Genomic DNA, 18,435 nt, shown 5'->3' with positions numbered 1-18,435 from the left:
ATTATGGATTGCAGTGAAAATGAAAAAGGAAACATCCCCAGATGGTTTGTTTTGATGCTCCTGTATAACTTGTTTCTCAAGTCTTGTCTGAAAATGATCCATGTTGTCCACCCTGGAGAACATCTGTTCACGTTTAAGAGCATTGCTTCATAGTGTTTTCTTTGAACGCAACATTAAGCCCTGTTTAGCATCTTAAAATGGATTTCAGGCTTTTTTCAGTAAACAAAAGTTTATTTGTTGTCTTTCAACACCATGGTTAAAACACATGCAAGAATGCAAGAAAGTGATGAAATTTCACTGTGGCATGATAAATAATTTATTGATGAGCTCCATGAATTAGTTCTAGAGTTTTAATGAAATGTGTTTATGAGGAGAAAGAAAAATAAGAAATCATACATGCAACAAACTGTATAGTTTCTAAAACACAGTATAGAAAACTTTTAAACCTATTTAAACAGACACACAGACACAGACAGACAGACACACACACACACACACACAGAAGAAGGACCTGTAAACGAAGCAAATCAATAAGTAACACCGATTAAAAAATCATAACATATTCCAAACTTATTATGACAGCTTTCGTTCTCTGAAGATAGCATGGTTACTTTATTGTTAGCTGTTCATTTTTGTTAATGTACAGATCTGATAAGGAGAGAAGATTGATGGCTTAAAGCCGCTAAAGCATTCAAAGTACATCACATACGTAAATTAAAATGATGGTAAGTGGTGGGGGGTGGGGTGATTTGTGGGAAATGTGGTAATAGGCTTTTACTCAGTTTGAATTATAGGAGTTGTTAAACTGGCTAAGCCATAGCTGCTACCTCACTCATGGTTTTGGAGGCCCTTGTCATGGTTCTGGAACTTAGAATTGGCAAACAGTTGGCCATATTTAACAACTCAGCTATTGGAAAAAAATCTGTCTCTTCGTTCCAACAAAGCCTTAGTTCCACTTCTTCAAAGTAACACACAAACAAAATATTTGGCCACAATGTTTTGGTCAGCTTGACACACTGGCTTGAAGAGTCTTAATGTTGAGGTTCATAATTTGCATAAGGCCTTTTCTGTAATTTCACTAACTCGCTCAATGTTTTAACATACTGAAAATGCAAGAAGTGAGACAAATTATAATTACTGAGGACATTTTCTCATAACAGCAAGCCTGAAAATCTGGGTCAGTCAATACATTGGTGCATCACTAATATCGTAATGTAATCTTATGGGTATTTATAGATATTCCAAAATGTACAATAAAGTGCTTGATTTAACACACACACACACACACACACACACACATAGATAATTTCAGTGTACTTAGAGAGATCCTTGCATAGCTTTCTGTTTCCTAGCCCCCACAATTCAGGATTCTGAAACTATTTGGCAAAATTAAAATGAGATAATGAGAACAACATCTAATTTAAGTGAATCAGCAAAAACGAACAAACAAAAAAATAAATAAATAAAAAGCTAATATAATACAAATAATTGTGTGTTGTATTATGGTTATAACTGTGGTTATTAGAATTATTTATCAAAAATAAAATAAGTCTTTACAGTCATCTTGATTCATACAATAAATCAATCCAAAACAGTAAAATTCAAATATTACCCTAAAACACAAAAGCACACTGCAACTTAAAGAAGTGAAGATTTTTACATTTGTTTTGAAAAAACAAAAATATTTGAAATACAAGATTACACTTGAATCTCTGCTTCATCCAGGATATCTCTTGGCAGTGTTGCAATTTTTGTGTAGCATCCCAAACCTGTTTCTGAGACCACTGGAGAGGTACTAGGTGTCCTAACGGTAAGTACTGACAGAGAGGGGGAGAAACTAGGATTCATTGCTGAATGGGTCAACTCTGTGTTTCTAGTGTGAGTCTTGGTGTATGTGGGCAATCTGACCAGTGGTGATCTTCTATAGGGCATTCTGGGAGGGACAGCACGTATTCCTGGCTGGGCAACTGCTGTGATGAGAGGAGGTGGGCGTAGAAGGCTCTGAGACTCTGGCTCCACATCTCTGGCCCTCATTCCTTCATCTGGAAGCATCCCAATGTCTGTAAAAACAGAGGCCAAAGATTGGAAGCATGGCTGCCAGTTGAGAAAGTAGTCCCAACCGTAGCTTCCATGTAGCTGTTCCTCAGAGGAAATCAGATTGGTGAGTGAGCCCTCAACTGAACCTTGGTCATCAGGCATAGACATGCACCTTCTCATGACTTCCTCCACTTCCTTCATGTTGACCACCTGAGGGAGCATTCCCTCACCCCCTCCTTCATCCTTGAAATTATTGAGACTTTCAGAACTGGGCATGTCCAGTATTTGGACTATACCTATATTGGCACTGGAAGATGGGTCTTCATCTACCGAGTGGAAGGAGAGTTGGTCTGAGTCCCCAGGGATCCCTGAGTCTGAGACTCTTGACGCCTGTTGTGCTGTGACAGAGCTGAGCCGTTTAAAACATGCAAACTTGTTGATAATTTTTATCTCTTGATCTTCAGTAGTCTCTTCCTCGGTAGATCCTCTTCCACTCGAGGTTTTCGAGTTTGAGTTTCTTGAAGGATTTGGGATATCCATTCTTTGCCACATGTCTAATGGTTCTTGTAAATCTTGGAGGTTAATACCGCTGATACTGCTGTGAAGGTTCTCACCTGTTGTTCCTAAAGAGTCAGACTCATGGTTGAGGTTAGCAGACAAGGAAGTTGCTTTCTTTACAGATTTCTCTTTGAGCCTAAACCTTAGAACAATGTAAATAAAGCTAATTAAAAGTAGGAGGAACACTATCAATGACACCGTGAGACTGGCAGTTTGGACACTGAGATCAACACTTGCTGAACTGGATATGTTCACAACTACATGGCAGATTGACGTCCTGGAGACTAGTTTGGGGCTGCTTGCTAGAACAATTAGGTCCTCTGTTGTCTCATTTGAGATGGGGCTGCTTTTCTGATACACAGAGTTTGAGAGATATAGGTAGCCAGTTGTTTTGTTGACACTGAAAAATGGGGATGGGTTGACTAAAGAGTATTCCACCAAACCATCCAGACCACCGTCATGATCCATAGCCATCAGCTGGCCTATACTTTGGCCAACCCTGACATTGGTCGGCAGAGAGAAATGGTACACGTTCTGAGTGAAGATGGGGCTGAACTCATCAATGCCTTCAATTTCGATTCGTACTCGCAAGGTTGCCACTTGATCTCCTTTGTCACGTGCCTCAACCACAAAGCAGAATTGACTCTCTCCTTCATAGTCAAACGTCTGTTTTGTATGGATGTCTCCAGTAAGAGGATCAATTCCAAAGGCTTCTTTCTTCTCTGGGTTGCTACTGTCATAATCCACAAAACAGGCGGTTAAAATAGAATAAGTAAGAAGTCCGAAGGTTCCTGCATCTTCATCAACAGCATGTACTGTGCACACGTGGGTAAAAGCTGGCAGGTTTTCAGGCACAGAGCAGTTGTGGGTGGGGAACATGAAGAATGGGGAATGATCATTCTCATCCAGTACCAATATGTAAACAACAGCAAAAGATATTTTTTTGTTACTTGGGTTACCATCTGATGCTTGGACTGTTAGGGTAAATTTGCTATCCTTTTCATAGTCAAGTGTACCATTAACTTCAAGAATGCCTGTTGAAGAGTCCACTCTGATCAAGCCTCTGCTGTTTCCTGCGATAATGTTGTATATTACAGTCCCATTTTCTCCTATATCAGGATCATAGGCAGAGACATAGATAAGGGCTGTACCTAAGGGGCTGTTCTCAGTGACCTGTGCATGGTATTCTGGACTACTGAAAACAGGTGAATTGTCATTAATATCAAGGACTTTGACTGATACCACAGTTGAGCTGTTAAGGGGAGGGGTTCCCCTGACTTTTACAGTCACAGTCAATAAGTAAGTATCTGTGGCCTCTCGGTTCAGAGTATCACAGAGCACTATTTGGCCAACAGTTCGGCTTTGGGCTTGACCTGGAATGCTAACAACAACAAGGCAGAACCGCCTCTCGTCATTTCCACCTATGATTGCATAATCCAAATGCGTGTTTTTATTTGAGTAGTCCTTATCCTCTGCGAAGAGAGTGAGGAGAGTGCTTCCAACAGATACATCCTCAGGAACACTTACCCCATATGAGTTCTGCGTGAAGAACGGGGCATTATCATTAAAGTCCACCACCTCTATGTCCACAGAAGTGACACTAAATAGGTTTGGGTCACCACTGTCACGTGCCTCCACCAGTAACCGTAACATGTTTCCATTTGCAACATAGTTCAGAGGTTTGTTGGTAAACACTGAACCTGTAGGCAGTATAAAATTCACATTAATTCTTATTTTACACAAAGGATTGTTTTATTTTTATATCAAGACGCACTAAATATTACTATTTATACTACTATTTCTATCATTTAGTGAGTTAAAATTTCTTGTATTACTGTAGTTTGTGAGCAAATCATTTTTGTAGAAGATTACCATTGTCAGGATCAATGTAGAATCCTCTCGCTGGGGAGGAAAGAAGCCTATAAGAAATTCTTCCATTTTGGCCAGAGTCTTTATCAGTTGCTGATACAGACACAACATAGGAGTCTGCTGATGTCCGCTCCGGCAACACAACCTGGATGTGTGTAGCAAAAGATGGTCAAGTAAGAAGAGCATGAATACTGCATGATAGTATCCTACAATACTAATATGCATAATGTCCAGTGTACCATTAACTTCAAGAATGCCTGTTGAAGAGTCCACTCTAATGCACAGCCAGTTGGTCATTATTGCAAAATAAACATTGACAAAGTAATCAAGGCCCCTTCCAATAGTTTAATATAATACAATATAACAATTTTACCTGGTATGACTCCTGAGAGAAGACTGGAGGGTTATCGTTGACATCCAACACCTTGATGGAGATTTCAGCCTCAGTTTGATGGACAGAGTCTGATGCTTCCACTCTTAATGTATAGACAGCTTGATCTTCATAGTCCAGACTTTTAGTTGTGGTAATTACTCCTGAGTACTGGTTAATTGCAAAACTTCTGCTGATCTGATTCTTCTCTATGAATCTGTATGTTGCAGAAGGGCTAAGGTCTACATCATTTGCAGTCACTTGCGTGACAATGTAGCCAACAGGAAGATCTGTGCAGATTAAAAGGAACAAATATTTTCAGTGTGTTGTTCTTCAACACAGTGAAACTTATTAAATAAAATAAGAAAGGTGTCAGACTGCTGGAATTGTACTAGAACAAATAGATAAGTTTCATACTTTCTGCAATGGTTACTGGTTCCATGGATGGAATTGTAGGACTATTGTCATTCACATCTACAACCTGGACACGGACAGTGCAGGTGCCTGTAAGGGGAGGACTTCCCATGTCCTCAGCCTGAAGAATTAACCTTATTTAAAAAAAAAATACAAATAAAAATTCCTAGCCTGTTGAGCTACCAAAAAAAAAGGAATGATGATGTCTAAGGACATCCATGATTGGTCAAACAATTTCCAATAGACCATTTCCACATCAAATTAAATGATCGTAGAAGAAGCCAAGAAGTGTGTCATACTTGTAGGATGAGACAATTTCTCTGTCCAAAACAGCATTGGTGGCAAGAATCCCACGAACAGAATCGATCACAAATGCATTATTGTGGTTCCCATCCACAATGAAATAGCTGATCTGCCCATTTACACTGCTGTCAGAATCTGTTGCTAACACCTACAAAATGAAATCATGTTTGTTAAAATTGGGTCTGGTATGTAAGTTTAGTTTTTTTTGGTTTAACTAATGATCATACAGACCTAGCTTAAATTTTTATTCACAGTAGTTACTTCTATGATTGTGAAGTTATAAAAACTCTCCTTGTGCTATTGTGTGAATCAGTTTTATATAAAAAGTTATTCCATAAAAAAATAATTACCATAACAATCATGGCATTGTGAAGCAAAATCGCAAGATTATTACCTGCATGACATAGGTGTTATGAATTTGTCCCTCCCATACAGCTGTTCTATAGTAGCTTTGCTTGAACACCGGTGCATTGTCATTGACGTCCTGTAGAGTGATAGCCACCCTGGCGTAGGCTGTTTGGTGTCCGTTTTCAGCCAGAACCACTAGGTGAATTTTATGCTGTACCTCAAAGTCCATCAGTGTCTGCTCTTTAACTGTGATATCACCTGTCAACGGTGTCAGAATTATTACTACAAAGCAGCATGATACTGTTTATTCTTCTAGAACAACTGTTAGTTACATTTACTTTTTCAATACTAAAATATATATATTTTTAGAAATGCCTAACCGAAGGATGCCTAAGTTTTTTTCTTTTTAAATTTGTATTCTATTGTCAACAAAATGGCCAAAATAAAAGATGTTTAGTGATATTGCCATTCTTATTCTTCTTATTATTATTCATAAAATAAATTTATAGTATATTGCTATTATCATCATTAACTAGAATTACTACTAATAATAACAATGCATTATCAATATATTACATTAATAACAATTATTATATTATATGCAAAATTATGGTGTGTGTGATATATATATATATATATATATATATATATATATATATACACACACACACACGTTTTTTTTTTTTTTTTTCCTTAAAACACTATTAAATTGTTATGGTGGCTATACAATTCTCACCTGTAATTGGGTTAATAGTGAAGGCTTCATTTTCATTGCCACTGAAAATACTGTACTTGATCGCTCCTTCATCTGCTGCCTGGTCATGAGCTACAACATTTGCCACCCAAGAACCTTATAAATAAGAAATGGTAAAAACAAACAGTCAGTCTGGCATCCACAAATAATGACCTTCTCAGAAATACACACCTCTAATTTGACAGCGAAGTACATCAATTGTGAAACGTCAAGAGAAAATATCTCAAATCCGTGAGCTGAAAAATTGCTCAAAGTATACCTGTCTTGCTGTTCTCTGGCATCGTGACTTCATAGAGTTCTTCAGTAAACTGTAACGGTGGCTCTTCACCGTTAAGCTGAATGAGCACAAGGCAGCTAGAGGTGAGGGAAGGTCTACCTAGATCCGCAGCCCGTATACGGAGCAGCTTTGTCCCATACAACTCATTACTCAGGGGGGCTTTCAACCTCACAGCTCCAGACTCATCAACCTGAAACATCTCATCTTCTTCTGCTAAGCTAAAAACTACTGTCCCATTGTCTCCCTGGTCCGGATCCTGGGCTGTAACCTTTATGATGGGTCGACTGGGACGTGTGGTCATGGAAGACACTGACACATGCATGGACTTGTTAATACATGCCGGTGGATTGTCGTTAATATCTTCCACTTGTATTGTAACTGTAGCGACTGAGCTGCGTGGACCCTGGCTGCAGCCGTCAGTAGCTACAGCACGGAAAACATGCTGGGAACGAGTTTCACGGTCCAATGGCTTTGTGAGCCTTATCACACCAGTAGAGCCATCAACATAAAAGTTTCCAGAATTTTCCTCCTCCAAGGAGAAGGTCACTACACCATTGGGCCCCTCATCGGGATCCCATGCAATCAGATGTAGGATCTCTGAACCTGCATGGAGCCCCTCGCTAATGCTGGAACGATAGCTTTTCCGAGTAAACAAGGGGCTGTTATCATTTTCATCTGAGAGGGTAACATGCAGCAGTGCAGTGGAGCTCAGAGGTGGATGCCCATGGTCAGCTGCAGTGATGACGAGCGAGTAGTTGGATCGCTCCTCTCTGTCCAGGATTCTCATGGTGCTGATTCCTCCAGTAACAGCATCAATGCTGAAACACTCTTCATCTTCTAATAGTTGACAAAAAAGAGACATAAGCACTGATCTTCACATTAGGATAGGTTTTTTCAAGTATACATTTTTCATATATATACTACTTTTCAACAAAGAAAATAAATTTTTAAAGAAATCAACACTTATTCAGCAGGAATAAAACTTATCAAAGAATACTGAAAATACAGTTTCCACAAAAATATTAAGCAGCCCAACTCTTTTCAACACTGATAATAAAAATAAATGTTTCTTGAGCTTCAAACTAGCATATTAGAATGATTTCTGATGGATCATGTGACACTGAAGACACTAATGAAACACTGAAATTTCAGCATTGCCCTTACAGGAATATGACATTTTTAAATATATTAGAAAATAGCTATTTTAAATTTTAATAATAATTCACAACATACTGTTTTTTTTTTTATATATATAAAAATGCAGCCTTGATGAGCAAAAGTGAATTCTTTTAAAAACATAAAAAAAAATCTTAAACCTTAAACTTTTGACCAGCAGTTTGTTGTACAAGTTGTTTGCACATTAAGTAGCAAATACAAATTTGGACACTACAATTCCAATATATCAAGCAGGCATTAGAAATGGTTCAACAAACCATTACAGTGAAATAATTTTTTTTAACTGAATAATTATTTTTAAACAAATACATATACAGACATGGCCAAAGATATTGGCACCCTTGGTAAATATGATCAAAGAAGGCTGTGAAAATTAATCTGCATTGCTAATCTTCTTGATATTTTATAAAAAAAATCTAACCTTTCATTGGATAATAAGAATTTAAAATGGGGGAAAATATCATTATGAAATCAATGTTTTTCTCAAATACACAATTGGACAATTATTGGCACCCCTAGAAATTCTTATGAGTAAAATATCTCTGAAGTATATTCCCATTCATATTCACAATTTTGAGCACTCCAGGGTGATTATGAACATGAAATTATCCAGCCATGGCTTCCTGTTTCACAGAAATATAAATAGGAGGGAAAACAAAGCCCAAATTCCCTTAATCATCCATCACATTGAGAAAAACCAAAGAATATATTTCTGATGTGCAGCAAAAGATAATTGAGCTTCACAAATTACTGAAGTTGCTTTAAGGAAGGGAAAGGGAAAGGAAAGGGAAAGCGAAGTGGTGTGTGGCCAAGTATGGTGATTTGTGCTCTGCATTTAACCCATCCAAGTGTACACACAGTAGTGAACATACACCCGGAGCAGTGGGCAGCCAATGCTGCGGCGCCCGGGGAGCAGTTGGGGGTTCAGTGCCTTGCTCAAGGGTCTCACCTCAGTCGTGTTATTGAGGGTGGAGAGAGTGTTGGTTATTCACTCCCCCACCTACAATCCCTGCTGGACCTGAGACTCGAACCCGCGACCTTCAGGTTACAAGCCCAACATGTGTACAATGAAATATACTGCTGTATTTTTGATGTTGTGGGCCTATATTTCTGCTGGAGGTCCTGGACATCTTGTTTAGACACATGGCATCATGGATTCTATCAAATACCAACAGATAAAAAAATCAATAAGAGACTGACTCTGTTAGAAATCTTATAATGGGCCATGTTTGGATCTTCCAACCGTACAATAATCCAAACACAAACCTCAAAAACAACAAAAAAATGGGTCACTGGGCATAAAACCAAGCTTCTGCTATGGCCATTCCAGTCCTCTGACCTGAACCCTGTAGAAAATGAGTGAGGTGAATTGAAGAGAAGAAGCACCGTCATAGAGCTGTGAATCTGAAGCATCTGGAGAGATTCTGCATGAATGTATTGAATAAAAGGGTGCCGTTAATTGTGGCCAAGGTGTATTAGAAAAAAACATTTATTTCATAATAATATTTCCCCCCATTTAAAATTCTTATTATCCAATGAAAGTTTCATTTTTGTGAATTTTTTAAATAAAAGATCACACGAGTTACAAAAACAGTCAGTTATGTCTATGAAGGTAAACAGCTGGGAAATAAATTGCATGATTATTTTAGATCTGTGTGGCAGCAGCATAAATGAATTAATAAATCCACTGCTCTGTTGTCTCCTCTGAGGCTGGGACTCTAAATAGTGTTCTGTGCTCGTCTGTGCAGCCAAAGGCAGAGCAGTTAGCATGTTTTGCTCAAACTTTCACCATGGCATTAGAACTGGTTGTTGCTTGCGAAATCAAAATGACGGCGCCGTGGGTGGAAACTTACAGATTAAGGGGCGGTAATATTATAATGAGATCCCTTTGCCCAGTCACCAAGGGAGCGAAATCAGACGCGCTCGTTTTTCAGAAGCTTGCAGAAAAAGGCTTACTAAAACAAAGTCACTGGGTTAATCTTTTTCACGTTTCCTTGGTTGATAGATGCACTGGGGACCTGATTATAGCACTTAAAACCTGGAAAAGTCAGATTTTCATGATATGTCACCTTTAAATTAGAAGGCCAAATGAAATCGCTTACCTTCTATGGAGTACTGAATGGTTCCATTTAGTCCATTATCAATATCTGAGGCCTGGAGGATGTGAATAACTCCTGGTGGCAAGTTCTCTGGGATAACTATGTGCAAGTCAGGCTGAGAAAATTCTGGAGTGTTGTCGTTATCATCCAGGACAGAGCACAGGACTGTGGCAGTGCTGGACAGAGACGGAGTCCCACTGTCCTCTGCCTGAACTGTAAAGCAGCCAAAAATACATGAGGAGGTGACCTTGTTATGTTAAGATTTGTGACCCTGGACCACAAAACCTTCTTAAGTGTCAATTTTTCGAAATTGAGATTTATACATAATCTGAAAGCTATATAAATAAGCTTTCCATTGATGTATGGTTTGTTAGGATTTGAAAAACCTATACAAATACAACTATTTGAAAATCTGGAATCTGAGGGTGTAAAAAAAAAAATATTGAGAAAATTGCCTTTAAAGTTGTCCAAATGAAGTTCTTAGTAATGCATATTACTAATCAAAAATGAATTTTTGATATATTTACGGTAGGAAATTTACAAAATATCTTCATGGAAAATATCCTTAGGATTTTTGGCATAAAAGAAAAATCTATAATTTTGACCCATACAATGTATGTTTGGCTATTGCTACAAATATCCCAGTGCAATTTAAGACTTAAGAAGGTTTTGTGGTCCAGGGTCACATTTTGTAATGAGCATGCAATTACAGCCTTTTGAAAACACTGCCAACATGTCCTGAAACAAAGAAAAACAAATCGGCTTAACAGGGTTATTAAAGGTAACTGAAACTGAAACCTTTATTTTATTATAACACTCCATAAGCAAAAAATGACTTGTAAAACATCTGAAACCATTTACTAAGCAAATAGCCCCATTCCAACCAATTACAATTCTACAAACAATATTAATACAGCATCAAATGTACTAGTTAATGTATCATTTAAGCACGAAAAGAAAACAAATACTGAACAGTTAAAAAAACTGCACCAATCAAAACATGCATGTTAAAGGAAGTAAATAGTGGACTGTGTATGATTTTGGTGCTTGTTTTCTGGAGAGATGAGTGAACTGCAGTAGTAGATATAGGGATAAGAGGGAGGGAGGATGCAGGCAGACAGTAGATCTCACCTCTGAGAGTAAAACTGGATTGGATCTCTCTGTCTAGCCGAGTGGAGGTGCTGATCTCACCAGTGTGGGAGTTTATCGTAAAAAGCTCATATCCAGGACCAGGTAACAAGCTGTAGCTAACAGCAGAATTCGCCTCTGTGGGAAATATACACACACTCTTCACACAACGCTTCACAGATTGGTCTTCAGATCTGAAGATTCGTTTGTCTAATAGAAGTTTATGATTATGACTGCATGACAGAGAGTCTTACTATTGTATCGTATTAGTACCACTGTATTAGTAATTGGCGTGTATTTTCCTTCACTTTCGTGTTGAGGGTTACAACAAATACAGAAATGATCAGTGTTTGAAAGCTGAATGAGGTCTGTTTACCATCTTGTCTGGCAAAGTGCTGTTTCTGAGCTTCTTATCTGATCTCTGAATTGAAAACAACACTAAAGAAAAAAAATCCTACTACTTTTAACAGCATTGCCAAGAAAATACAAAGGAAAAGTAGGGAAAAATGGGACAAAAGAGCTGGCCTGGCATATAACCATCACACTGGTGGAGAATTTGGATTTGTGGTCTATGTAGAGCAGAAGTGTGAAAACAAACACACAGACTTAGATGCACACAATTTCAGACAAAAACACAGATTTATAATCAAACACACAGCGTGATTCCACATTGACCCTCATTCAGACACACTTACAGTTACATACAGACATGGGACAATGACAGACAGTTTTGGTTTCATATGGTTTTGAAAAACCTTTCTAGGTAACACTTTATTTTGGTAGTTAACTTTAGACATTCTACCAACTGTAAGTCACTTTGTTTCTACTGACTATCAGGGTTGGGAAGGTTTTAAAATATATTTCAATACAGATTATAAAATACATGCTTTTAATTTGTAACATTTCATTAGATTACAGAAGTTTAATATGTCATGTAACGACAGACAGTTAATATTTAACCCCTTAAGTGTCACCCCCCCTTTTTGGGGGTAGAGCTGAAAAGGGGGTGTCCAGATTCAAATTAATGTAATTCTGGAACGGCTTGGAATATGAACCTAATTTTGGGCTCGTTTTTAAAAACACACTTGGAAGTTTCTTGTACAAGTGAAAGAAGTTGAATAAAATTTTTAATAAAAAAGTTATAGGTGTTTAAGTTTGTTGTAATAAAAAAAGTAATTTAATATTTATTTATATTTCATAAAAAAAAAAAAAAATTAATTTCATGTCAAATGAAAAGCCTTCAGTCTAAAGAAGTTGTGTTCCAAATTTGACATTGATATCACAAAAATCACAAAAACCTCAGTCCCTGGATGTGGCAGGGACTGAGGACCATCTGTGACTTCGGAAACAAATCCTCCGCGGAGGTGAGAGCAGATCCGTTGCTGGCCGACGAGTTAAACATCTTCTACGGCCGCTTCGATGGCAACGGCGGCGGCGCGTTTCTGCCGACCAGCGCGTTTCTGCCGACCAGCGCGTTTCTGCCGACCAGCGCGTTTCTGCCGACCAGCGCGTCAGGAAGCAACAGGCAGAGCAGCGATGATCCTGTAATCACCGTGTCGGAGGATGAGGTTCGGAGGGCGCTAAAGAAAGTGAACGTCAGGAAAGCAGCCGGACCTGATGGGATAACCGGCCGTGTTCTGAGGTCCTGCGCCGATCAGCTCGCTGGTTTGCTCACTTCTATCTTTAATGAGTCCCTTGCTACCGCCGTGGTTCCCACCTCATTCAAAAAATCCATCATTATCCCTGTGCCAAAGAACAATAAACCCTCTTGCCTGAATGACTATCGCCCAGTTGCCCTCACATCTATAGTCATGAAGGTTTTTGAGAGACTTGTAAAGAGCCACATTTGCTCCTCCATCCCTGATACTCTGGACCCTCTTCAGTTTGCCCAAACAGATCTACGGACGATGCCATTTCTCACGTTCTCCACTCTTCCCTCACACACTTGGATAGCAACAATGGAAATTATGTAAGCCTGCTATTCATTGACTATAGCTCAGCTTTCAACACTATAGTCCCCATCAAGCTGGCATCTAAACTCACAGACCTCGGCCTAAACTCCTCACTCTGTGACTGGATTCAAGACTTCCTCACCAGCAGACCTCAAGTGGTGAAAGTTGGCCAGTTCACCTCAAACTCCATCACTCTGAACATAGGAGCCCCACAGGGCTGTGTCCTGAGTCCCCTGCTCTACTCTCTCTACACGCATGACTGCGTGTCCTCTCACAGCTCCACATCTATTGTCAAATTCGCTGATGATACTGTGGTTCTGGGCCTCATCTCCAACAACGATGAGACCGCATACTTGGATGAGGTAGAGAGACTCACATCATGGTGCCAGGACAACTGTCTCTCTCTGAATGTGAGCAAAACTAAAGAGCTGATCATGGACTTTAGGAAGAGACAGCAGCAGCCCTACACTCCTCTTATGATCAGTGGGATCCCTGTGGAGAGGGTGAGCAGCTTCAAGTACCTCGGTGTAAACATCTCCGAGAACCTGACTTGGACTACACACATCCAAACACAGGTTAAGAAAGCCAGGCAAAGACTGTACCATCTGCGACAGCTGAGGAAATTCAGGGTCTCACCAGCAATCCTGAAAACTTTCTATTCAGGGACCATAGAAAGTGTATTGACTCAGTGCATCTCAGTGTGGTATGGAAACAGCTCCAATCAGGACTGCAAAGCACTACAGAGAGTTGTGCGCTTAGCTGAGCGCATCTCAGGGTCTGCTCTCCCCTCTCTGCAGGACATCTACCTCAAACGCTGCAAAAATAGAGCTGTCAAAATAATCAAGGACTCAAATCACCCTGGTAACCGACTATTCACTTTGCTTCCATCTGGTAAGCGCTTCCGTAGCCTGATGGCAAAAACTGAGAGACTTAGGAGGAGCTTCTTCCCCCAGGCCATCAGGCTCCTAAACTCTAACTCTGTGTCATAACATCACTTGACTCCATGTAAATATCACCATATCAATAAGCTATGCATAATTTTTCTCTACCTCATATTGCTGCTATTATATACCCTGTACAACTTTTTTGCACATTAGTTTGCACATTCCTCTTAGTACTATTTAAGTCAACAACATACTGACCTGCACATTTATATTTATATTTTTTATCTTATCTTTTTATTTTATTCTTTTATTTAATTTTATTTTTTCTACTTTTCTTCTCTTAATATTTGTATACTTTATAATTGCATTGTCCTTGGAGCGGACCTGACCTACATTTCACTGCTGGTTATACTCTGTATAATTGTGTATGTGACAAATAAAACTCTTGAATCTTGAATCTTGAATCTTGAAAAAATGAGGATTCTGTGTTATTTTTAGTCGCTATACCAACAATGTCCACTAGGTACTAGTCATGCTCCCTGTATGATTTGTTATGGACGACTGATTTGATTTACAATTTTTGTTTTTATTCAAACAGCAATAATAGGTTGTAAATGATTTTTTTAAAACCATAAATATGACATAAAAAATTTAATATGACCATATACAATAAAACAACTACTACTGAAAACACATTGGCCTTAGAAACAGCTCTGGCTGCTTACTGAGACTTATCTGAATATCTCCCCTGTTCATTATTGCATAAAGTTATGAGGATGGGCTCTTTCTAATCAGAAATCTTAATCAAACATAGCTACTAGACTGTTGTTACAGAAACTTCACAAAAAAAGTTTATTTCATGTATGATCATACATGAACTTGACATGCATTAAATTTTTTACTGAATACTTGCATCAATCATATACAAATATACATATTCAATTTATTCTCAAAGTTTTAGATAAAAACTAGAAAATATGTTTTGTCTGAATTATTGGCAGCCAAAAAATAAAAAAAATAAAAATTATTTTGTGATTGTATGTGTATGTATCAACTTTTTGTAACAAAAGCCAACTTCTTGGTGTGTTTTTTTTTTGTGCTAAATTTTCTTGTCACAAATTAATGAATTACTGTCACTACATAATTTTAAATATAAAACGGTGGTCAAATATGAAAATACAATCTCTAAGGTTTCCAATGATATATAGTTTGTCAAGATTAGTTTAGGTTTAGTATAGAATATTACGGTTTTAAATATGTAATGGCTTTGGGCCCACCGGTGGGCCGGGGACATTTATGTAATTTTTTTGAATGAGGCAAATTTGATCAATTCAGTCATTTTGTCTTTTGGAGTATATGTAAACATTTGTTATGTGAAATAGCTTATTCAGGGCAGTGCTAAATAAAAATTGTTATGATCCTCTCATTTTGCAAAAATTATTAACATTTTTCATATTCCGCAAGGGCTATGAAACTTATGAGGATGCATTTCCAGAGTGTCAAACAATCACCAATTGCTGTTTACATTATTTGCCCGTTACAGTTACACAAAAGAAATAGAAATTATGCCATATTAATATATAATTATGTTTCCCTTTTCAAGAATTTCATTGTTTTAATGAGGCTTTTTTCTTAGGATATCAGTTGTATCACGTTAACATTTTTTGTTTTGTGCTGGCAAACAAAATCAACATTTTAATGAAAAATCTAAAAATATGCGGTTCATAGAAGACGTGAATGGCATATGCAATGTATTTTTAAATAAGTGAATAAATAGGACAAAAAATGAGTGTCAGGTCACTGACCCACATGATGATACACTCACTCAAATAGACACATAAGCTGGAAACTTCACAAGCAGCTACAAACGTCATATATCAGCTTAATGAGTTTACTCAAATCAAACTGCATTAATGCAACAGCAAGAGACAGTTGAATCAATTACTTCAATTCAATTGAATAATTGATTAATATCAATCTTTATCTGATGAACATTTGGCACAGCGGTTTTAGATGGGGTTTCGTGAGGTTTAACGTAATGGAAGATAAAATCAATGAAAAACCATAGACCACACTGCTGAAAGGAGTGAATTCTGGGAGAAAAAATAACTGGCCTTTATTAGCACAGATGGCTTGAGTTAGTGAATCATCACACACAATTTCAAATATCCTGCAGGAGGCCTGACTGCTGTTCTAGAATAACGTCAGAAAGCAGAGACAGGCAGACACTGATATTGCGGCTGAGGTATTTTAAAAGGGTCTGGTAGGTTTGTGAATATTTGGACTAGGTTTAAGGCGCACAGAATAACACACGGCGTGCAAAAAAGAACACAAAGAGCTGTTGATTTATGTTAGCAATCAAGTTAGATGAAACATAATTCAGGAGGATGTATGTTTTTAACAGAAATCTGCTAACTAAATAAATTTCAAGTCTGATGACCAAGGCCATCTGGACTTCCAGACTGAAATCATGATGGACAAATATGAAAGAAATCCACTACCTTAAGTTACTCATGCTGAAATGTTTTGCACACTTGAAGCTACATGGAGACTTGCTTCTGTTACAGAAATGTGTAACATGAAACAGTAAATGACAATACTATACTATTGGATAAAGAAAACTATAGATTAATACTATTCAAATCAAACCTCACAAACTGTGTATGTATACTGACATCAATGAAAGGGTTATTTCAAAAGCTAAACATTGATTAAGAAAATAATATGGCAAACTTAATGCAGGTCATGTGAACACTCACAGTTCAGCCAAACAAATAAAAAAAATAGTAAGGCAGCATGATGAAAATTTTGTACATAATGCAGAAACTGTGACAATTATAATGAAACCATTTAAAAAAGCATGGAGGAAGTTGGAAACTTTGTGTAATGCTGTGTCTGTGAGTAACCATACTGCCATCTTGTGGTGATTTCTGCAACAGTTTGAATATCAACTGATATTTCATTTACAATACATGTTGTTTGACCCAGTTAAATGTTAAACCCAGTTTAGCTAAAATATTGTAAAGGTCTCATGATGAGATTTTGAGGTCTTACCTGAATCCAGGTCAAAAGCAGTGACTGTGACAATGATCTCTACGGGTTCTCTGTTCTCCATGACGGTGGTATTGTAAATGTGCTGCTGGAAGACAGGAGGATTGTCATTAACATCCATAATCTTCACTGTGAGCGTCTGAGTAGAGGACAGAGAGGGGATGCCGCTGTCTCTGGCCTGGATGGTGAGGATATGGACATTCTGGGATTCATAATCCAGGGATGAACTCAGGTACAGATGCCCTGCAAGAGAGAAATATTATCTGTCTAAGATTTTCCAGAAAGGGTGCATTAAATTGACTAAAATTGAGAGTACAAATCTTTACATTGCTACAAAAACTAAAGCAGTCAAACTGTTAATCAGCTAAACTGTTCTTAACATTAATAATAATAAGAAATGTTTGGAGCACCAAATCAGCATATATTATTTCTGGATAATGTGAAACTCAAGACTGAAGTTAAAATGTTTTAAAATATATTAAAATAGAAAATCGTAGTCATAAATTGTAATAATATTTAACAATATTACTGTTTTTATTTAGCCTTGGTGAGCAAGTCTTTATTTTTATTTTTTAAATATATAAAAAAAAATCTTACTGACCCAAACATATTACTAGTTAATACTATATTCGCTGCATGTGCAAATTGGTTATGTCAGGGATTTAAGAGGCAGAGTAAATTAAATAAAAAATGTAAGAAATTTTATTCAAGATTTAAGAGTAAATTTAATTTTATGAATTTTCTTTATTTTGAATAATGTGTAGTGATCAGTCATGCCAAATAAGACCAAAGACATTTTTATGAAGGTAAGCTAAATTTTACGTTATCTTTAACTATAAGCGATTTTATCCTAGACCTACATTAATTTACATCCCTAAACCCAACCTATAATAAATCATTTATAATTCCCATATAATAAATACTAAATTCTGCTTCTCACATTCAAGGCACTTTAAAATCTTGCTCCTCCATACCTTACTGATCTTCTTCATATCTACACCCCTCCTCACTCTGAGATCTTCACACTCACTCTCTCTGGTGTCACCACGTATATCATTAACTACCATGGGAGCTAGAACCTTCGTCTATGGAACTCTCTCCCTCTCGAAATTCGGAATAGCAACAGTCTACATATTTTCAAATCCCGTCTTAAGACATATCTTTTTACCAAGGCTTTTCTATGACCTGTTTTTTTTTGTTGTTGTTTTTTTTTTT

General features: G+C 37.6%; 1 protein-coding gene across 1 annotated transcript in view; it reads right to left on the bottom strand.

Moving 5' to 3' along the window:
* Positions 1 to 1,698: 1,698 nt before the first annotated feature.
* The window catches only part of LOC306874312 (protocadherin-23-like), a gene marked incomplete at both ends in the record, with an annotated part of 38,999 nt that continues 22,262 nt past the window's right edge, over positions 1,699 to 18,435 (bottom strand). Inside the window, 11 exons of the mRNA XM_079424287.1 lie at positions 1,699 to 4,295; positions 4,468 to 4,609; positions 4,838 to 5,124; positions 5,252 to 5,382; positions 5,548 to 5,699; positions 5,946 to 6,157; positions 6,636 to 6,749; positions 6,913 to 7,764; positions 10,209 to 10,418; positions 11,337 to 11,471; positions 17,224 to 17,463. Coding sequence (XP_079280413.1) covers positions 1,699 to 4,295; positions 4,468 to 4,609; positions 4,838 to 5,124; positions 5,252 to 5,382; positions 5,548 to 5,699; positions 5,946 to 6,157; positions 6,636 to 6,749; positions 6,913 to 7,764; positions 10,209 to 10,418; positions 11,337 to 11,471; positions 17,224 to 17,463 — 5,072 coding nt within the window. The remainder of the gene's footprint in view (positions 4,296 to 4,467; positions 4,610 to 4,837; positions 5,125 to 5,251; positions 5,383 to 5,547; positions 5,700 to 5,945; positions 6,158 to 6,635; positions 6,750 to 6,912; positions 7,765 to 10,208; positions 10,419 to 11,336; positions 11,472 to 17,223; positions 17,464 to 18,435) is intronic.

Source organism: Barbus barbus, assembly GCF_936440315.1.
Source record: "Barbus barbus genome assembly, chromosome: 8".
Taxonomy (NCBI): domain Eukaryota; kingdom Metazoa; phylum Chordata; class Actinopteri; order Cypriniformes; family Cyprinidae; genus Barbus; species Barbus barbus.
This window is presented reverse-complemented; position numbering and strand designations above follow the sequence as displayed.